This window comes from Microcaecilia unicolor, chromosome 8 (assembly GCF_901765095.1).
Source record: "Microcaecilia unicolor chromosome 8, aMicUni1.1, whole genome shotgun sequence".
In the NCBI taxonomy this organism is placed as follows: domain Eukaryota; kingdom Metazoa; phylum Chordata; class Amphibia; order Gymnophiona; family Siphonopidae; genus Microcaecilia; species Microcaecilia unicolor.
Genome location: NC_044038.1, coordinates 151,161,689 through 151,184,674, shown reverse-complemented (window position 1 = coordinate 151,184,674; position 22,986 = coordinate 151,161,689). Strand labels below are relative to the sequence as shown.

Genomic DNA, 22,986 nt, shown 5'->3' with positions numbered 1-22,986 from the left:
GAACACTTTGCCCACTTGGGGGTCGAATCGAACTCCCAGACACTCCAGGGACTGAGTCGGGCGCAGCTGGCTTTTCTGCCAGTTGATGATCCACCTCAGGGAGCTCAAAAGAGCAATCACCCGGTCTGAAGCTCTGCCGCACTCTGCATAAGAGGGGGCTCGGATCAACCAGTTGTCCAGATAAGGATGGACTTGTACTCCTTTCTTGCGTAGGAAGGCCACGATGACCACCATAACTTGGAGAAGGTCCACGGAGCAGTAGTCAACCCGAAAGGGAGGGCTCTGAACTGGGAGTGTCCTCAGAACTGCAAAACGCGGAAAGCGTTGATGAGGAGGCCAGATGGGAATATGAAAGTAAGGTTCCTTGAAGTCCAAGGATGCCAGGAACTCCCCTGCCTGCACTGCCGCTATAACAAAGCGGAGAGTCTCCATCCGGAAGTGCCGAACTTCCAAGGCCCGATTGACCCCTTGAGGTCGAAGATAGGCCGGACAAAACCTCCTTTCTTAGGTACCACAAAGTAAATGGAGTAACGTCCCTTGCCAGGGTGACCTTCTGGCACCGGAACGACCGCACCCAGGCGGATCAGATTGTCCAAAGTCTGCTGCACTGACACAGCTTGACAGGAGACTTGCAGGGAGAGTGCACAAACCTGATTCTTAAGGGTCGGCAGAACTCTAGCTTGTAGCTGTCTCTGATGACTTCCAGCACTCAAGCGTCTGAAGTTACCCTGGTCCACTCGCCTAGAAACGAGGATAGGCGTCCTCCAATCTGCTCTGGGCCATGGACCAGCGCCCCGTCATTGGGTACGAGACCCTGGGGGAGGACCGGAGGAGGCACTTCCGGGACGGCGGTCTCTGCGAAAGGAAAGCTGCTTGGGGGAGAAATTCCTTTTGATGGAAGAGGGGGCAGAGGAGCTCGACTTGCCCGGGCAATACCGACGGGCTTCCTGAAACCGTCCTTTGGAGGAGCCGGGGCAGGCACCACTGGCCCAAGCCCTGACCTCCGGTAACCTCTTGCCCTTAGACGTGCCGAGATCGGTCACAATCTTGTCCAGCTCGACCCCAAAGAGCAGCTTGCCTTTAAAAGGCAACTTAGCCAGGCGAGACTTAGAGGCGTGGTCAGCAGACCAATGCTTCAGCCAAAGCCACCGCCGTGCAGAGACTGTCTGAGCCATACCTTTAGCCGAGGCTCTCAAGACATCATACAGCCAGCCTGCCAAGTAGGCCAAGCCCGATACCAGGGCTGGCCAATCAGCCCTCAAGGAAGGATCCGAGGGGGAAGCCCGCTGCGCAAGCGTCAGGCACGCCCTGGCCACATAGGAGCCACAAATTGAGGCCTGTAAACTTAAAACAGCCGCCTCGGACGACTTTAAAGCCGCCTCCAAACTCCTGTCTTGGGCGTCCTTTAGGGCCGTGCCACCTTCCACCGGCAACGCCGTTTTCTTAGTCACTGCAGTGATTAAAGAATCCACGGTAGGCCCAAGAAAGGCCTCCCGTTCACCTTCAGGCAGAGGATAGAGGCGGGACATAGCCCTAGCCACTTTAAGGCTCGCTTCTGGGAAATCCCATTGAGCCGAAATCAAGGTGTGCATGGCTTCATGCAAGTGGAAGGTTCTAGGCGGGCGCTTAGTCCCCCGCATAATGGCAGAGCCAACAGAGGCTGAGGGAGAGACGTCCTCCGGAGAGGAACTCTTCAAAATGCTCATGGCCTGCACTAACAGGTTGGGCAAATCCTCTGAGCGAAAGATCCGCGCTGCAGAGGGGCCATCCGCTCCATTCGAGCCGGAATCCGTCTCCTCCAAGGAATCCCCAAAGGGCCGTTGGGAGAACTCAGATACGCTGCCCTCATCTACATCAGAGGAGACCGAGTCTTCTAGGGCCTGGAAGTCCACCCGAGGGTGCTTCCGGAGGCCTCAGCCCCTTGATCAGAGGGGGGAGCCGGGGCAGCGTTTATCGTAAGAAAAGCCTGATGCAGCAGCAAAATGAACTCAGGGGAGAAACCCCCTAGACTGAGCACTTCTGCCACCTGGGCCACGGCCCTAGACGCACCCTCAACCGGCGCTCGCAAGAGCGGGGGAGAAACATGCTGCGCATCCAAAATGGCGTCCGGCGCGAAACTCCGAGAAGGAGCTGTGCGGGAAGAACGGCGCTTAACTTTTGCCGCTTTCTTACCGTCGCCCGAATCAAGAGCGACCTAAGCATTAACGTCTCCCAGCTCGAGGGCGGCCCAAGAAGAAGCCGTCTGAACAGAGTGGCCGGCCAACATGGAGTGGGCGAGCAGCGGGGGATGGGCGCTTATGGCGGGAAAAACCGCCGCACCGGAGGAAGAACCGGGACACTGACCGGACTCCAAACTGATGCCCAACAAAGGCGATTCAGGCTTTGAAACCCCCGCATCCCCGCGGTCCGGGGAGCGAATCCTCGCACCCTCGCCCTCCGACACCATAAGCCACGTGGACACCGAACGGGGAACCCCCTGCCCACTATGAAAAGGTAAAATTACCTGCTTCTCACTCCGAGCTGTAACGAACTGGTGTCCCAGTGAGCAGCTGCAATAAAGTGAATGATACATACCTGTAGCAGGTGTTCTCCGAGGACAGCAGGCTGATTGTTCTCACGACTGGGTGACGTCCGCGGCAGCCCCCACCAACCGGAAAAGGCTTCGCGGGGACGGTCGGCACGCCCACCGCGCATGCGCGGCCGTCTTCCCGCCCGTGCGCGACCGCTCCCGCTAGTTGAATGACAAGCAATAAAATATGAAACACAACTCCAAAGGGGAGGAGGGAGGGTAGGTGAGAACAATCAGCCTGCTGTCCTCGGAGAACACCTGCTACAGGTATGTATCATTCACTTTCTCCGAGGACAAGCAGGCTGCTTGTTCTCACGACTGGGGTATTCCTAGCTCTCAGGCTCACTCAAAACAAGAACCCAGGTCAATTGAACCTCGCAATGGCGAGGGTATAACAGAAATTGACCTACGAAGAACAACTAACTGAGAGTGCAGCCTGACCAGAATAAATTCGGGTCCTGGAGGGTGGAGTTGGATTTACACCCCAAACAGATTCTGCAGCACCGACTGCCCGAACCGACTGTCGCGTCGGGTATCCTGCTGGAGGCAGTAATGAGATGTGAATGTGTGGACAGATGACCACGACGCAGCTTTGCAAATTTCTTCAATAGTGGCTGACTTCAGGTGGGCCACTGACGCTGCCATGGCTCTAACACTATGAGCCGTGACATGACCCTCAAGAGCCAGCCCAGCCTGGGCGTAAGTGAAGGAAATGCAATCTGCTAGCCAATTGGAGATGGTGCGTTTCCCGACAGCGACCCCTAGCCTGTTAGGGTCGAAAGAAACAAACAATTGGGCGGACTGTCTGTGGGGCTGTGTCCGCTCCAAGTAGAAGGCCAATGCTCTCTTGCAGTCCAATGTGTGCAACTGACGTTCAGCAGGGCGGGTATGCGGCCTGGGGAAGAATGTTGGCAAGACAATTGACTGGTTAAGATGGAACTCCGACACCACCTTCGGCAGGAACTTTGGGTGGGTGCGGAGCACTACTCTGTTGTGATGAAATTTGGTATATGGAGCATGAGCTACTAGGGCTTGAAGCTCACTGACCCTACGAGCTGAAGTAACTGCCACCAAGAAAATGACCTTCCAGGTCAAGTACTTCAGATGGCAGGTATTCAGTGGCTCAAAAGGAGGTTTCATCAGCTGGGTGAGGACGACATTGAGATCCCATGACACTGTAGGAGGCTTGATAGGGGGCTTTGACAAAAGCAAGCCTCTCATGAATCGAACGACTAAAGGCTCTCCAGAGATGGCTTTACCTTCCACACGATAATGGTAAGCACTAATCGCACTAAGGTGATTCCTTACTGAGTTGGTCTTGAGGCCAGACTCTGATAAGTGTAGAAGGTATTCAAGCAGGTTCTGTGCAGGGCAAGAACGAGGTTCTAGGGCCTTGCTCTCACACCAAACGACAAACCTCCTCCACTTGAAAAAGTAACTCTTTTAGTGGAATCCTTCCTGGAGGCAAGCAGGACCCGGGAGACACCCTCCGACAGACCCAACGCAGCGAAGTCTACGCCCTCAACATCCAGGCCGTGAGAGCCAGAGACTGAAGGTTGGGGTGCAGTAACGCTCCGTCGTTCTGCGAAATGAGAGTCGGAAAACACTCCAATCTCCACGGTTCTTCTGAGGACAACTCCAGAAGAAGAGGGAACCAGATCTGACGGGGCCAAAAGGGCGCTATCAGAATCATGGTGCTGCGGTCGTGCTTGAGCTTCAGTAAGGTCTTCCCCACCAAAGGTATGGGAGGATAAGCATACAGGAGGCAGGTCCCCCAATGGAGGAGAAAGGCGTCCGACGCTAGCCTGCCGTGTGTCTGAAGTCTGGAACAGAACAGAGGCAGCTTGTGGTTGGTCTGACAGGCGAAAAGGTCCACCGAGGGGGTGCCCCACTCTCGGAAGATCTTGCGTACCACTCTGGAATGGAGCGACCACTCGTGCGGTTGCATGACTCTGCTCAGTCTGTCGGCCAGACTGTTGTTTACGCCTGCCAGGTATGTGGCTTGGAGGAGCATGCCAAACTGGCACGCCCAGCGCCACAGCCCGACGGCTTCCTGACACAGGGGGCGAGATCCGGTGCCCCCGCTTGTTGATGTAATACATTGCAACCTGATTGTCTGTCCGAATTTGGATAATTTGGCAGGACAGCCGATCTCTGAAAGCCTTCAGCGCGTTCCAGATCGCTCGGAGCTCCAGGAGGTTGATCTGCAGATCCTTTTCCTGGAGGGACCACAGACCCTGGGTGTGAAGCCCATCGACATGAGCTCCCCAACCCAGGCGAGATGCATCCGTCGTCAGCACTTTCGTGGGCTGCGGAATTTGGAATGGACGTGCCAGGGTCAAATTGGTCCGGATGGTCCACCAGAGCAGTGAAGTGCGGCAACTGGTGGAGAGGCGGATGACATCTTCTAGATTCCCGGTGGCTTGGAACCACTGGTAAGCTAGGGTCCATTGAGCAGATCTCATGTGAAGACGAGCCATGGGAGTCACATGAACTGTGGAGGCCATATGACCCAGAAGTCTCAACATCTGCCGAGCTGTGACCTGCTGAGACGCTCTGGTCTGCGAAGCGAGGGACAGGAGGTTGTTGGCCCTCGCTTCGGGAAGGAAGGCCTGAGCCGTCTGGGTATTCAGCAGAGCTCCTATGAATTCCAGAGACTGGGTTGGCTGGAGATGGGACTTTGGGTAATTTATCACAAACCCCAGCAGCTCCAGGAGTTGAATAGTGCACTGCATGGACCGGAGGGCTCCTGCCTCCGAGGTGTTCTTGACCAGCCAATCGTCGAGATATGGGAACACGTGCACTCCCAGCCTGCGTAGGTACGCCGCCGCCACCACGAGGCACTTTGTAAACACTCGTGGGGCGGAGGCGAGCCCAAAGGGCAGCACACAATACTGAAAGTGCCGTGGCGCCCAGGCGGAATCTGAGATACTGTCTGTGAGCTGGCAGTATCGGGATGTGAGTATATGCATCCTTTAAATCCAGGGAACATAGCCAATCGTTTTTCTGAATCATTGGCAGAAGGGTGCCCAAGGAAAGCATCCTGAACTTTTCTTTGACCAGGAATTTGTTCAGGCCTCTCAGGTCTAGGATGGGACGCATCCCCCCTGTTTTCTTTTCCACAAGGAAGTACCTGGAATAGAATCCCTGCCCTTCCTGCCCGGGTGGTACGGGCTCGACCGCATTGGCGCTGAGAAGGGCGGAGAGTTCCTCTGCAAGTACCTGCTTGTGATGGGAGCTGAAGGATTGAGCTCCCGGAGGACAATTTGGAGGCAGGGAGGCCAAATTCAGGGCGTATCCGCACCGCACTATTTGGAGAACCCACTGGTCGGAGGTTATGAGAGGCCACCTTTGGTGAAAAAATTTTAACCTCCCCCCGACCGGCAGATCGTCCGGTACGGACACTTTGAGGGCGGCTATGTTCCCGTGGATCCAGTCAAAAGCCCGTCCCTGGCTTTTGCTGTGGAGGCGCAGGGGGCTGCTTAGGCGCACGCTGTTGACGGGAACGAGCGCGCTGGGGCTGTCCCTGTGCCTGACGAGGCCTTCGGGCCGGCTGGTTGTACCTACGCTTTGCAAAAGAATAGGGTGCAGCCTGCCGGGCCCGGGAAAAAACGTCCACCTGCTGAGGTGGATGCTGAAGGCGCCCGGTGGGAGAGCTTGTCGAGAGCGGTTTCCCGCTGATGCAGTTGGTCCACCATCTGCTCGACCTTCTCACCAAAAATGTTATCCCCCCGGCAAGGGACGTCGGCCAGTCTCTGCTGGGTGCGGTTGTCCAGGTCAGAGGCACGCAGCCATGAGAGCCTGCGCATCACTATACCTTGGGCCGCAGCACGAGATGCCACGTCACAGGTGTCATAGATACCCCTGGACAGGAACTTTCTGCACGCCTTCAGCTGCCTGACCACCTCCTGATAAGGCCTGGACTGCTCCGGCGGGAGCTTATCGACCAGGTCCGCCAGTTGTTGCACATTAGTCCGCATGTGGATGCTCATATAGAGCAGGTATGACTGGATGCGGGTCACGAGCATGGAGGATTGGTAGGCCTTCCTCCCAAACGAGTCCAGAGTGCGAGACTCCCGCCCCGGGGGCGCCGAGGCGGTATCCCTCGAACTCCGTGCCCTCTTGAGAGCAGAATCCACGACCGCCGAGTCATGGGGCAATTGGGGCCGCATTAACTCTGGGTCAGAGTGGATCCTGTACTGGGACTCTGCTTCTTGGGAATGGTGGGGTTAGTTAACGGTCGCACCCAGTTCCGAAGCAGTGTCTCCTTGAGGACATTGTGCAGCGGTACCGTGGAGGACTCTCTAGGTGGTGATGGATAGTCGAGGACCTCGAGCATCTCGGCCCTCGGCTCTTCCACAGAGACCACGGGAAAGGGAATGCTAATAGACATATCCCGCACAAAGGAGGCAAAGGAGAGACTCTCAGGAGGTGAGAGCTTCCTCTCCGGTGAAGGCGTGGGGTCCGAGGGAAGGCCCGTAGACTCCTCTGAGGAGAAATATCTAGGGTCCTCTTCTTCCCCCCACGAGGCCTCATCCTCGGTATCGGACATAAGCTCGTGTAGCTGAGTCCTGAACCGGGCCCGGCTCGACGTCGAGGCACCGAGGTCTCGGTGTCGTCGAGCGGTGGACTCCCGCGCCGGCGGGGACGGAGCTCCCTCCATCGACGTCGACTCCACCTGCGTGGCGGTCGAGACCGGCGCCGCAAGCGGCGGCGGTGTCGACGGCCCCGGCGCCGGGCTAGAGCTCGCCGGCGCCACAGACATCGGCGCCGAGGGCGCAAGCACCCCCGGCGCCGGCACAGCCTGGCGCATCAGCCCTTCCAGGATCCCCGGAAGGATGGCTCTGAGGCACTCGTCCAGGCCCGCTGCCGGGAAAGGCGGTGGGGCCGGTAAGGGTGTCGGTGCCAGAAGCTGATGGGGGCCAGGAGACGGCACCGAGGTGCCGGAACCCTGACGCGTCGGTACCCTCCACAACCGACGGGGACCTCTCCTCTCGACGATGACGCTTCGGCGTCGCCTCCTCTCCGATGTCCGGATGCACCGAGGGCGACCGGTGACGACGCTTCTTGTTTTTCTTTCGATGCGCGTCACCGGCGCCGGGAGGTATGGAGGAGGAGGAGGACGATCCCCCTCGGTCCCGAGTCAGACAGGGTTCGGTCCCGTGGGCCACGGGCTGAGGGAGTGACCGGGGCCGACTGCCCACGCGGCCGCTCACCTCTACCCTCGACGGCGGACCGGCGGGACCTGTTCTCCTGGGGTCGATGCCATCGGTGCCGATGTCTCGGGCATCGATACCGGTACCGAAGGACCGGGCGTCGATACCGATGCCGTCGAGGTCGACGTCGAGGGGCCGGCGCAAGTTCCAAAAAGACGGTCCCGCAGAACTTGCCTCGCAACCTGAGTCCGTTTCCGGAGACCGAGACACAGGGAACACGACTTGATATTGTGCTCCGGCCCGAGGCACCAAGCGTGGGTGTCGGTCTGCGAGATCGGCCGGCCGCAGCGACCACACTTTTTAAATCCACTCGGGACCTTCGAGGACATCGACGGAAAAATCGCGTCGGCGAAGTCAAAGTCGTCAATGGTGGCTGAAATCACACCTCGAAAAAAGAAAACGACCGTGCGGCCACTAGGCCGCAACGCGGCGTCCCCGCTGGAAACGAGGGAAAAAAGGGAGCGCGTGCTCCACACGCTCAGGTTTTTTTTTTTTTTTTTTTAAAAAGAAACCGGCGGTAACAAAAAACTAAGAGAAAAGCAACGATCCGCGTAAACGCGATCGAAAATCCGGCGGCTGAAAACAGAGAGAGCGGCAAAGCACAACTCTCTCCAGACGCGGAAAAAAAGGAACTGGCGGGAGCGGTCGCGCACGGGCGGGAAGACGGCCGCGCATGCGCGGTGGCCGTGCCCTGCGTGCCGACCGTCCCGCGAAGCCTTTTCCGGTTGGTGGGGGCTGCCGCGGACGTCACCCAGTCGTGAGAACAAGCAGCCTGCTTGTCCTCGGAGAAACACTGATATCAACGTTGAAATAAACGCCCTTAAAGGACATCAAATTTTTTTTTTTTTTTTTTTAAACGGAGCCAGCGGGAGGGGGGAGAAAAGGAGGGACCTGGCACCACCAGGTTTGCACTTGCTCAAGAAGAGCCCTCAACCCCAGGTACTCAACAAAACCTAAAGATTAGGCTTGGAGACCTAGCCAGAGCTGCTGCTGTGTGTGACCACCACCTGCTGAGATAGAGAACATACTGAGGAGTTTCCGGCAGCACATGACCATATATAGGGAGGCAAAAGGATTGCTCTCTATCGCCACCTGCTGGTAGATGGACCCAACCCACCAGTCTATGGATTGATCAGCATGATGATATGGAATCTGTAATATACTTGTGAGAGACATTGCAGGAGTGTTAGAAGGAAATGTTTGCCTTTTTGCAGATAACACGAAGATAGCCAATACAGTGGATATCCTGGAGGGTGAAGAAACCAGGAGAAGGGATACCCTGGAGGGTGCAGAAACCATAAGAAGGGATCTCCAAACATTGAAAGAATGGTCAAGGGTCTGGCAATTAACATTTAATGCAAAGTGATGCACAGCGATGCACTTGGGGTGCAAAAATCCAAAAGAGATGTACCACATAGGAGGGAAGAGATTGGTAAGCTCGAACCAGGAGAGGGATCTTGGGGTGGTGTCTGAGGATCTCAAGGAGATGAAAATGCGACAAGATGGTGGCCGCAGCCAGAAGGATGCTAGGCTGCACAGAGAGGGGTATAACCAGAAGGTATTGATACTGTGTTCAGTTTTGGAGGCCATATTTTGATAAATATGTAAAAGACTAGAAGTGGTTCAAAGAAAGAAAAAAAAAAAAAAAAAGGTATGCAGTTTGCATAGCAAGACGTACGAGGAGAGACTTGATGACCTGAACATGCATACCCTGGAAGAAAGGAGAACCAGGGATGATATGATACAGATGTTCAAATATTTGAAAGGTATTAATCCCCACAAACAAGCCTTTTCCAGAAAAAGGAAAGTGATAGAACTAGAGGACATGCATTGAGGTTGAAGGGAGGCAGACTCAGGAATGATATCAGGAAGTATTTTTTCACTGAGGGTAGCGGATATTTGGAATGCCTTCCCATAAGCAGCTGGTGGTGTTTAAAACCTTAAATGCTTGGGATAAACACGTAGGAATCCTGTTTTAGAAGTAATCAATCCAAAGAAGCTTAGCGAAGGCTAAGTGGCAACACTGGTAATTGGGAAGCAAAGTCAGTAAGCCAGTACTGGGCAGACTTCTATAGTCTGTACCCTGATCGTGGCTGGATAGATTTTGGATGGGCTGGAATGGAGCTTTTTTCAAGGTCTTCGATAAAAACTTAGTTTTAGAACAAGGACAGTACCAGGCAGATTTCTATGGTCCATGTCCTGAAAGTGGCATGGACAAATCAAGATCAGGTGTACATATGTTGTATCACCTCATACCTTATGTAATGAATTTATCTTCTTGAGCAGACTGGATGGAACATAAGGTCTTTATCTGCCATCATCTACTATGTATGTTACTATGATAAAGCAGTGACCGCTACATTAAGTTTTCTGGAATTTTGATAGGTATTTAGAGTCCGTTTACTAAGGTGTGCTATCGTTTTTGTGAACGCTAAACACTCGAGACACCTTGATGTTACAATATCGTTTAAAGCTCAATATTGAAAAAACTAAATTCTTACTGTTTGATAACAACCCTGATCCAAAGGTAACCTATAATAAAAAGCACCTCCAAAATTCTGAAGCTGCCTCCGTGGCCCTGTGCAGTGTAGGGTCGTAAGTCTGTAGTTCAGCGTTTCATTGGCTCTCACTGTCAACGAAGAACCAATCAGACAGAATGGAACTTGGAGGAGGGAAGTGGAGTGGATTGAATCTCTAACAATCATTTATAGGGAGGTATGAACATCAGTGGAGGCAAGTGCACAGAATGGAAGGGAAGACAAACATTTAATCACTTTGCCACTCACACACATCACACACAATCACTCTGTGTATCTCTCTTACACTGTCTGCAAAACACACTGTCACTCTCAGTCTCTCACATGGGCAACTGTATGTTGCATTCTCAAGAGTAAGGAGCTCTTCTGATGTGATTGTTAAACTGATTGAAGGGCCTGAACAAGGAAACCTTTTACCACATTGTAACAGTTTACACACAAATATTGTATATAAAGAAATCTTACACATGTAAACAATTATATTCAGAATACAACCGTGGAAACATTAATGGCAGGAAATCATTACATTGCTAGCGCCCGTTTCATTGCATTAAGAAATGGGCCTTTTTACTAGTGTATGTTATATTTTGGTGGATCAGGTTCCCCTCATTGGGTGTTCGCATTGATCACACTAATTGTTTGACAATCAACTGGGCTTTCAAAGTTCATTTTTACTTCTACAAGAAGAATTTGTACATTTTTTTAATTTGAGCAATTTAGAGACTTAGTACAGTCGCTGCTATTATCAACGTTAGATTACTGTAACCATATATTTGGATGCTCTCAAAAAAATCATTTGTAAGCTCCAAATTATACAAGATACAGCAGTTAAAATGATTTTTAACTGAAGAGGGATAGTATCTCCTCTTGTTATCTTGAATTACACTGGTTGCCTGTGGAGGACAGGATTAAGCTCAAGTTTTCTTGCTTGATTAATAAGATCTTTAATAGTGAGTGTCCGCAATAAATGATCTCATTTTGAATTTCATCCTCATAATTGAGCTAGAAGATCTTGCTGTAATTCTTTGTCTCACCCTCTATTAAGGGTATAAAAAGATTTAGAGTCTTGAACTCTTTTGGCAGTGCAAGCACTGGAATTATAGGATTTGTTCCCTTGTATTAAAAAAAAAAATTAAAATCCAAGTAAAAATGAACATTCAAAAAATACTCTAATAGATTTGTTTCTCATTAAGCTTCCCAAGAATGTGTCTGCTTTCTTTGATGTAAACCGCTCAGAACCTGGTGGTAGATGCAGTATAGAAGTATAGGGTGTAGTGTGTAATAAGAATTATTTTAAAATCTTTCTTGATATATTCTCCCTAGATTTAATGCTCTTCCTCCATTAGTGGGCTCTGTGATGTTTATTTTTAATTTTTTTCTTTTGCTAACATTTTCCTTTATGCTGTTTCTATATTGTACTCCAATTCCTTACAATACTTGAATGTCATGAAAATGGCATAAATAAAAAAATGTTTAAAAGAAATCTGAGGGGGAAAAAAAAAACCTGTCACACAGTGCAGAATTAAAACTGTGGAATTTGTTGCCAGAGGACGTGGTGTAAGCAACTAGTGCATTTTTAGACAAGTTTCCAAAGGTAAGTCCATAAACCATTACTAGCTATTTAGACTTTCAAAAATTACTGCTTATCCCCAAGCATGAAGGAGAATTGATCCTTTCTGGGAGCCTACCAGATACTTGTGACCTGAATTGGTCACTACAAGAGAAACTACACTGGGCTTGATGGACCTTTGACCTGTCCTTGTATGGGATGGCTTACCATATACAGCAATGAAAAACGAATGTATTTTCAACTGACTATTCTAAAATACATTCTGATTTCAGGATTTGTGTAACACTGATTTTTTTCTAAATGTGAAGGTGTTAACATCTAAAAAATGGAGATCAGCTACCTTTGCTAGTAAAACATCAGACAATCTGAGAGTTCAAGTCCTTGTATGGGTAGCTAAGGGGGGGTTGTACAGTAATTGGCTCTCCATTTCCACAGGGGATAGTATGCTTAAGTAGTCAAAGGGTCAAATGAACTTACATAATGCTGTAAAATTACATATTGCTACTAGGAGTAGTTAAAACATCAAAACGATTTACAACAATGAGACAGTATTATCAGAGAAAACAGAGCATCCATATGGTTCAGAGTAGACAAAGAAGATCCTGCCTTGTGGAAAGGAGTGAACTAATCTCTTGGTCCCCCTCCAAACTTTCTAGGGGTAAATAAAACCTCAACTAGGTTTTGACCTGATCAAGTTGCTGTTTGAGGGACCATCACTCTTACCTTGCCAGAACAGCAGAACAAAATGACCAAGAACACAGGCAAAGCCACAGTCAGGATATAGACCACCCAAAGCCAAGGACGCTCTTCTGCTGCTGCCATCATCTGTCCAACAAGACCAGGCTGTAAAGACAAACAGTAAGCCAGAAAAATCCACACTTGGGTCAGTAAAATGGAATGCCACCAGCTGCAGAATCTCTGTCACAAATGAAATTAACAGTGTGAGCAAAATCATGAAGGGCTCAAGATATAAGCTAATAATTTTAATAAAATGCAGAACTTGTTCACTACACAAATCCCAACTGGTGGTTCTAGGCAGCTTACAACGTGCAACCCAAAAAAAACAGTGTATGGGGGAATTACATCAAATCACAATACATAAGTTAAAAAACAAAAGTTCAAATAATTGCTTCAAATTAACAAAATAAAACTCAGGCCCTGTCAAATAAAAAGTTTTTTCAGTTTCCTTCAAAACTGAAGATACTTAGATTCAGTTCTATTACACTGTGGTAAATCATTCCATACAGAGATAGCAATTGTAAAGAAACATTTTCTTATGCACGACTATCTACTAAGCTTTACTTCTTTCATCCTATTCCTCAGTCCCTTTTCCAGAAAAGCATGCCTACATTTTATACCACGTAGGAGTGAACAATTCTGACGACGAAGTGCTGAAGGTTCCTTGACCCCACTGACACCCCCACCCTTTCTGGAATACCACAAACATAACCTCACTTTTTTCCACTCAGAAGAATTCCACTATCATCATCCACCCCTTTCACCATCAGAGTAGTCAAAACAAAACAGACATCCTAGAAAACAAATCCTTTCCTTGACACCACTCCTCTTTTGATATAGTGAGAACTGTCATTCTTTGCAGAGGATTGGATTTGCTGTAAATTGAGGCACCGATGGACAGAATAAGTTACTGTTAATGGACAAGACACTCAAGATGACTTCTCACCTCAGAAGCACCATCTGCCGCTTTCTTCAGGCCCCAGCCATCACTGGCCCAATCGTTGGCTACTGCCCGGTCTGAGCAAATCAAGAAATTGTCAAAAAAGATGTCGGAAGTCATAGACCACAATTCAAGCCCCAAAGCATTGAAAGGAGTCATTTTAAAGGGCTCAAGGTCCTCAAAGAAATCTGGATTCTGGATCTTCCTGGGCTTCCAGATACCCTAAAAGTATAAAGTAGATTACCTTTAAGATCTCTCGTAAGACATCACTATATGAGAAAGGGATCCTTGAACTTGTATTAGTGCTCTGCAAATCTCAAAGTATTAGCCCAATTTACAGTTAGTTTAGTATACTCATCTATTCTACACAGAATATAAGTGTGTACACATGCTTTCTGAGCCCACTTGCAAACAGGCAGAACATGGATGATATCCTGCTCACAACATCAGTGCTAGAAGCCATCTTCTTTTATCTATATTTAAAAGCAGCTTATTAACAAAACATCTATATTTCAATGGTACAGAGATAATAATGCTCTTTAAAATGAGTACTTCCTTAATTTTTATATTTACATATTTTTTTCTGTTTATCCATTTTATAAAAATGAGGAAAAGCCTCAACAGACTCCATCTTGGCAAAAAAGCCAATCAATTGTAGGAGTTCTCTCTCTGTCATCATGGGCTAAAAAAAACAAAACTCCCAAAGTTTAATTGGATATAGTCCAGACAAACGTTTTACTTAGCTTGAAAGATACACAGACTCCTATCACCATATAAGTTATCCTATCATTTTTGTAACAGAGATAACTAGTCATAGTAACATAGTAACATAGTAGATGACGGCAGAAAAGACCTGCACAGTCCATCCAGTCTGCCCAACAAGATAAACTCATATGTGCTACTTTTGTGTATACCTTACCTTGATTTGTACCTGTCCTTTTCAGGGCACAGACCGTATAAGTCTGCCCAGCACTATCCCCGCCTCCTAACCACCAGCCCCGCCTCCCACCACCGGTTCTGGCACAGACCGTATAAGTCTGTCCAGCACTATCCCCGCCTCCCAACCACCAGTCCCGCCTCCCACCAATACCTGGCAAGATCCCAAAAAAGTACAACACATTTTATACTGCTTATCCAGAAATAGTGGATTTTCCCCAAGTCCATTTAATAATGGTCTATGGACTTTTCCTCTAGAAGGTCCAAATCTTCTTTAAACTCCGCTAAGCTAACCGCCTGTACCACATTCTCTGGCAACAATTCCAGAGTTTAATTACACATTGAGTGAAGAAAGATTTCTCAGATTCGTTTTAAATTACTACATTGTAGCTTCACTGTATGCCCCTTAGTCCTAGCACGTTTGGAAAGCGTAAACAGACGCTTCACATCTACCCGTTCCACTCCACCCATTATTTGGAACGGAGAAGCTGGACAAGGATCCAATAGAAGATATACAAAGATTGGTATGAAAGGGGAGTGCTACTGTTGGGAGAGTTCAACTTGCCTGACGTGGATTCGAACATCCCTTCGGCAGAATCGGAAAGAGAGAGATCGTGGATGCCTGAAGTGCCTTGCTCAGACAATAATAAAGCTAGTTGATTACTTATTAATATATCTGCATACATCCTATATTTAACACCCAACTCTGATAATTGACATTGGTTAGACATACAAATTGAATAGTAACACTGATAGTAAAGATTCATCTGGAACACTAGTGGTGAGCGGTACCCAAGATGACATAACCTGGAAATATATCTGCCAGGGGCATAGCTAGGTGGGGCCAAGGGGGCCTTGGCCCTCTAGCTTTAATCTGGGCCCCTGGTTTTGCTGGTGGGGGTCCCCAACCCCTGCCAGCTGAAGCCTTCTTCAGCGCCGGTCTCCGGTGTTCGCTAATCTGTGCTTTGAGTCCTGATGTCCTTCACTTTCCTTTAAGTGAAACTGAGCATGTCAGGACTCAAGAAAGCACAGATCAGCGAACGCAGCGCACCAGAGACTGGTGCTGAACGAAGAAGGCTTCGACTGGCGGGGGTTGACAACCCCCCCCCCCCCAGCAAAGGTACCTTGCTGCGGGGGAGGGGGTGTGCTAAAATCCCACACACACACTTTGGGCTCTGGACCCCCCTCCCGCTGAGGTCTGGCTAGGCCCCTGATATCTGCTGACAATGATTCAATAAAAATTATTTAAAACCATTCCAGTACTGTTCCCAATACCAAAAGTAGACAAATCTTAACTAGCCAAAGGAAGAGTGTGAAAATTATAGTCCATGCAACATTGTTTGGTCCCAGTTCTTTGGACAAGCCTGGTTTACTTTCCCACTTCTTTTATCTCTGTCAACGTTTCTGATACAGCATCAAGAACTTCATCCATGCCTTCTAGCACCCCCCAGATTTACCTGGCTGGAGTGCTGCTTCTCACGCTACACTCCAGTGTTGTCACCCATACATTGATGTCCCTGAACACCTGCTGCAAGTAATTTTTTTGTGCAGGTCTCCTAACTTAACAAGTGCCTGATACAGTTGATCCAACAATGCATTGCAATTTCCAACTCCATTCAGAATTTAGGAGTAATATTGGACCCTCAGAAGACAGTATTTAAACTTACCATATATACTCAACTATAAATCAATCTTGTGTACAAGTCAAGGGTAGAGTTTTGGGACTAAAAAATGGCCAAAATTGGTGTGATCTGTGTATAACAATAGGCCAAACAGTCAACTTGAGCCCCCACACCAGCCAACAGGTAATTCTCCCTGACTCACACCCCACCAGACATGCCCTCTCCACTACTCCCCACCCCCCTCCAAACAGATGCTGCAAGCCCTCTGTTGCCCCCACCACCACCTCGGTGCAGCATGTCCTCCCTGCCCCCCCAACCTAGATCCAGCATGCCCTCTCTGACTCCCTCTCCCTCCACACACACATGGTACATATCTATCTCTAACATGTTTCACGCTAAACTTCGGCAAGTTCACTAAAGAAAAATGTTATTTCACAAAATCACTAAATCTTCCTATCCAAAGAGGATGTCTTATTCAGGAATTAGTATTTCTCAGGACACACACCTGCTTTTCTTTTACACACATACAAAAAGCAATCAGCATTTCACTCACCAACTCATTCCACACTCAACCCAACTTCCTCTCTGAGAGAACTGTTTAAACCAAGGAGGTTAAATAAAACAGGAGACGAAGTGACGTCAAAATGTTGAAGTTAATTAGGTTAATCTGTTTCCCCTTGCCACACAGCTACCATCGCCGTACACTCAAAGTAAGCAAACCTGGGAGCTGCTGGACCTACATTGTCATTTTGGCTTGTACAGTATACGAATGTACAAAGAGGAAGTATAATAATGGAATAAGTTTTCATAGGTAGAGTAGCAATTTGTAATATATCAGTGTGTCATTTGGAGGGGCTGGTTATAGGGACACCACTGTACTGTTACATTAATGCAGAGATTTCTTTCTCCTAGTAAGGGGCCACTAAAACAGATGTTATGAAAATCAGCTGCTCAACATTAGATTTTCTATTTATGTTTCAATCTTTTTATTATTTGCAGAATGACAACTACCAAAAGGTACAACGAATACAAAAACTGTTCACTTGCAACCAACATTTCTTAAATCAAAACCACATGGAATTTATGCTTTATCAAGTTTGCTAGCAACATTCATATAACAAAGTCTTATTAGCTACACACCTTTAAAACAATAATTCTACCTTGCTACAAAATAGACTATACCCTACCCCCCCCCCCCACCCCCCATCCCACCAGCATGCCATACCCATAAAGCCTAAGAATTCAGGATTCTGCTGCGTGCTACTGCCGTTAAAGAATCCCAGAACGGGGATCAGGTCTGACAAAAATGATCTCCCTTGGAGGAGGATAGGTCACCAACACCTCTGCGTTCTAACGAACATTGAAAAATCTTAGAGCGTCATTGTTGCAGAGTGGGCAGCTCTGTGGTTATCCAATGTTGAAGAATGGCCTTCTTACCAATGAGGACCGCCCTTTTTAAAAATGTCTTCAACCCTTTGGGCAAAAATGGGGAAACCCTAAATACAAACAGTTGGGACAGATTCAATTGCCAAGTAACCCTCCGGAGGTGTGAGACATGCCGACACACTTGCCTCCAAAACTCTAAAATAGGTGGGCAAGTCCAAAACATGTGCCCCATATCGTCCTCTCTCATGGTTGCCCTAAAAGCCCTGTGTGGGGATATGTACATCCGCATTAAAAACTTATAGTGGGTCTCTCGTCACATTTTCTGTTAACTTTTGAATGCCCAAAAGACATGTTTTCAGCATATCTCCCTGAAGACCAACTGCCAATTCTCTGTTCCACTTATGCGCTAATATTTCATAATCATATTCCCCCAATTGTTCCCAAAGGCCAGTATGACATTTGAGTGGGATTGACAGTTGTGCATCCAGCCCTAAAATAGTGAGAAACGTTTCCCATGTCTCCTGTGTTAGAGAAGCAGGAGGGAGAGACCTGATGTTATGGCGTAGCTGAAACAGAGAAAAGAAACTCTTCCTCTCCAACCCAAACTCTAGCTGCAGGTTTTCTAGAGACTTAAGAGTTTCCATCCTCTGTGTATAACTGATGTAGGTATATTATCCCTTTTGACGCCCAAATAGCAAAGTTCAACGAGGTAGATCCTGGTGGAAAGTCTACATTACCTCGCAAGGGTAGCAAGGGAGAGGACATTGCTGAGAGGCCATAAAAGCGACAAATCCAACACCAAGTCCTCCTTAGAGGTAACACAGAGAGGTAAATGCTGCAGGCATACGCAGCCTCCTTGGCAATGCATCTAACCAGGCACTAAAATGGCACGGGCAAACTGCCCCGTGTCCACCGTGGTACACGAAAAGTAATTTGTATTTGAAAACAGTCGATGAGGTGACGCATATTGCTCGCCACCGACAATAACTTGATATTCAACAACCCCATACCTCCCTGTAGCCGAAGAAGAAAAAGTTGAGAAGCAGGTACCCTAGGGTCTCTTGCCCTGCAAAGGTAACGTGTAACCAGGTGAGTCACAAGCATCTCTATATGATTAAGGAATATGGGTAGCATTTGTAATACATATGTCCACTTAGGTACCAACATAATATAATATAGAGCTATTCTGCTCAGATAGGGGCAACGACTGGCAAATCTGCAATGTCTGTCTAGTACTAGATCGTAAGGGGTCCGTATTTAGCTCATAGAAAAGCAACGGGTCAGAAGGAATAAGGACTCCCAATATTTCAGGAGGTCCAGAAGTCCAAGAAAGGGGGAGCTCTCAGTCCCAAGTCTCTCTGATCTTAGCCTGAATAAGGAAGGCTACTGATTTCTGTAAATTTAAGGTAAAACCAGATAATAACTAAATTCCTTAATTGCATTAAGTTAGGTAGCTACAACTGAGGCCTCGTCAGGGTCACTAAAATATCATCCGCGAATGCTAATGTCTTGACCAAAAGCGAGGACAGAGTAATACCTGAAATTTCAGAATCTATTTGGATGGTACGCAACAGGGGTTCTAAATAGAAAAGAAATAGCAATGGAGATAATGGACACCCCTGCCGCAAGAACAATGAAGAGTGCAGCCCATTACCACTAGTGATGCTTTTGGCTGGGAATAAAGTGTAGCAATTGCTTGTAAAAACCAACCTGCTATTCCCACATACTTTAATATTGAAAAGAGATAATCCCAGTGCACCTTATCAAAGACCTTCTCTGCATCTAGGCCTGACCAAAAGCAGGGGCTCCTTAGTATTGTGGCTGTGTGCAATTGCCAAACAAACCTTGTGCACATTAATGGAAGAGTGACGGCCACGCACAAACCCCACCTGTCCCTCTCCAATCAAGGATGGAATATGTGGAGCAAGTTGATCTGCTAAGACCCTAGATAAGATCTTCAAACCCACATTATAAGTGAGATCAGCCTGTATGATTCCGGGCGATCTTGCAGCCTGCCTGGCTTGGGAATTAATGTAATCAATGCCTCATTAGAATCCCCAGGGAAAGAGCCCATAGAAATATAGGCTTCGAAAAAAGCGGTCAATGGGCTACAAATTTGTGGAAACATAAGCTGATAATATTCTGGTGCATACCTGTCCAGCCCGGAGCAGTGCCCCTCCTAAAGGATTTAACCACTCTCTGGATCTCCTTGGCTCTCAAGGGGGCATTCAACTGAGACAAGGCCTCCGAGGAAAAGCGTGGCAGACCAGAATCCTCCAAATAGTCAACCACAGAAGGCCCAAGCTGAGACTCCGGCATAGCATACGAAGACACATAGTAATCATGTAAGATCTGAGCAATACCCACTGATTGACTCTCCCGCGTACCATCTGGCGTTATCAGGGAAGGAATAAATCTATTACCATCCCAAGTCTTAGTGACCCTTGCCAACAACTTACCAGACTTATTACCGAGCCTATGAAATGAGAAGGAACGATGAAAAAGTTGCTTTTTGGTACATTGAAAAAGTTGCTTTTTTGGTACGTTCATGAATCATGGAATTTAAGGCTGTCAAGTTGACATCGCTTCCCGAGCCAGCGGAGACGGCGCAGCCAGGTACACACGCTTTGCTACCTTTGTACTTACATTCCAACTGAATTATTCCCGGACCAATTTGGGCACGGGCACACATATATGCGATGATATCTCCCCTCAAAACTACCTTGACGTTTCCCAATACAATTGAGCCTCCGGCTCATGATGTGCATTAGCTTCCGCAAACAGCGACCACTTCTGATGTATAAATTCCTGAAAGTGAGCATCACCTGCTAAATACGAGGGAAACCTTCACTGACTCTGACGAAGCCGTGCAGCACCCAAATCCATATCCGCCCAAATTAAAGTATGGTTGGAAATCTCCAGGGTCCAATCTCGGCATGCGTAATCTGTGGGAAAGGGTAGCGTCTATAAGAATGTAGTCCAGGCGTGACCAGGAGCCATGGGCTCTTGACAGGTGAGTGAGCAAATGATACATACCTGTAGCAGGTATTCTCCAAGGCAGCAGGCTGATTGTTCTCACGACTGGGTGACGTCCACGGCAGCCCCCTCCAACCGAAAAAAAAGTCTCACAGGAGGTCCCGCGCGCGGGGTACACCCCACCGCGCATGCGCGGGTCGTCTTCCCTCCCGTGCGCTCCCGCCTCAGTTAAGTAAAAAGCAAAGAAATAAGAAAACTCCAAAGGGGAGGAGGGAGGGTAGGTGAGAACAATCAGCCTGCTGTCCTCGGAGAATACCTGCTACAGGTATGTATCATTCGCTTTCCTCCGAGGACAAGCAGGCTGCTTGTTCTCACAACTAGGGAATCCCTAGCTCCCAGGCTCACTCAAAACAACAAAGAGGGCCAATTGGGCCTTGCAACGGCGAGGACATAACAATTGACCTACAAAGAACAATTGAGAGTGCAGCCTGGACAGAATAAAACTGGGCCTAGGAGGGTGGAGTTGGATTCTAAACCCCGAAACAGATTCTGCAGCACCGACCGCCCAAACCGACGGTCGCGTCGGGTATCCTCCTGGAGGCAGTAATGAGATGCGAGTGTGTGGACCTGAAGACCACATCGCAGCCTTGCAAAGCTCTTCAATAGTGGCTGACTTCAAGTGGGCCACTGACGCTGCCATGGCTCTAACACTATGAGCTGTGACATGACCCTCAAGCGTCAGCCCAGCCTGGGCGTAAGTGAAGGAAATGCAATCTGCTAGCCAATTGGAGATGGTGCGTTTCCCGACAGCAACCTCCTTCCTGTTGGGGTCAAAAGAAACAAACAATTGGGCGGACTGTCTGTGGGGGCTTGTCCACTCCAGGTAGAAGGCCAATGCTCTCTTGCAGTCCAAATATGTGCAACTGACGTTCAGCAGGACGGGTATGGACGGGGAAGAATGTTGGCAAGACAATTGACTGGTTCAGATGGAACTCCGACACCACCTTTGGCAGGAACTTAGGGTGAGTGCGGAGGACTACTCTGTTATGATGAAATTTGGGTATAGGGAGCATGGGCTACCAAGGCTTGAAGGCTCACTGACCATCCGAGCCGACGTGACTGCACCAAGAAAATTACCTTCCAAGTCAAGTACTTCAGATGGCAAGAAGCCAGTGGCTCAAAAGGAGGTTTCATCAGCTGGGTGAGGATGACGTTGAGGGTCCCATGACACTGTAGGAGGCTTGACAGGGGACTTTGACAAAAGCAAACCTCTCATGAACCGAACTACCAAAGGCTGTCCAGAGATAGGCTACCCTCTACACGATAATGGTAAGCACTAATCGCACTAAGATGGTTACTTACTGAGTTGGTTTTGAGACCAGACTCCGATAAGTGTAGAAGGTATTCAAGCAGGGTCTGTGCAGTACAAGAGCGAGGTTGTAGGGCCTTGCTGTCACACCAGACAAACCTCCTCCACTTGAAAAAGGTGAAATTAGGCCTTACCTGCTAATTTCTTCCTCTAGACCCTCCGGTCAAGACGCTTGGGTTATGCTCGCCTACCAGCAGAGGGAGACTGAGAACACAAAACTTGAAACTATGTACTTATAACCTGTGCCTAGCCATCTACAGCCAGTATACACTTAGCAAAGCAGAGAATAAAAACACAACTCTGAACTAGAAACCCCTGTACCTGGAAAACCCAAGGACAAGTACCAACAGTGTGCTGAAAACAGACGAGACGTCACAGCGTCCCGCTCTGTAATGTCTTAGAGTCAAAGAATTCTCTCTGACCACACAAAACCTTAAAGGAATAGTCCTAGCAGAACACGGCTCAAAATACTGCTATCCATAGACACGGCTCAAAATACTGCTATGCATAGACACGGCTGAGGAATACTTCTGCGAAAAGAACGGGCGGGCTCTTGACCGGTCTGGAGGGTCTAGAGGAAAGAAAATTAGCAGGTAAGGCCTAATTTCACCTTCCTCATCAACCCTCCAGACCGGTCGCTTGGGACGTACCAAAGCAGTATCCCAACTAAGGGCGGGACCCTCGAAAAGCAGAAGACAACACAGCCGCTCCAAACCGGGCAATCTTCTTTCGCCTGAACATCAAGTCTGTAATGCTTCACAAAGGAATGGATGGAGGACCACACCGCTGCCCTACAAATATCCTGCGGCGGAATAAAACTAGCTTCCGCCCAAGAAGCGGCTACTCCCCGAGTAGAATGTGCCTTAAGTAAAGAGGGCACTGCCCGACGCCTCAACAAATAAGCCGAAGCAATAGTCTCCTTCAACCATCTAGCCAGAGTAGCCTTGGAGGCAGCTTCACCTTTCTTGGGACCTCCAAACAAAACAAACAACCTGTCCGAAGATCGAAAATCTTGGTTCTGCTCAAATATGACTGCAAGACGCGTCGCACCTCCAACTTAGCCAAACGACGCTGCAAGGGATCCCCGGCACGATCACCCAACACTGGCAACGAAATCACCTGATTGA

General features: G+C 48.7%; 1 protein-coding gene across 4 annotated transcripts in view; it reads right to left on the bottom strand.

The window, feature by feature from the left end:
- The window catches only part of CANX (calnexin), a 193,059-nt gene that overhangs the window by 40,175 nt on the left and 129,898 nt on the right, over positions 1-22,986 (bottom strand). For all 4 annotated transcript variants that reach the window (XM_030211265.1, XM_030211269.1, XM_030211266.1 and 1 more), the window contains exons 11-12: positions 13,577-13,792; positions 12,616-12,735 (exon numbers count right to left, since the gene is read on the bottom strand). In XM_030211265.1, the coding sequence (XP_030067125.1) occupies positions 12,616-12,735; positions 13,577-13,792 (336 nt within the window). The remainder of the gene's footprint in view (positions 1-12,615; positions 12,736-13,576; positions 13,793-22,986) is intronic.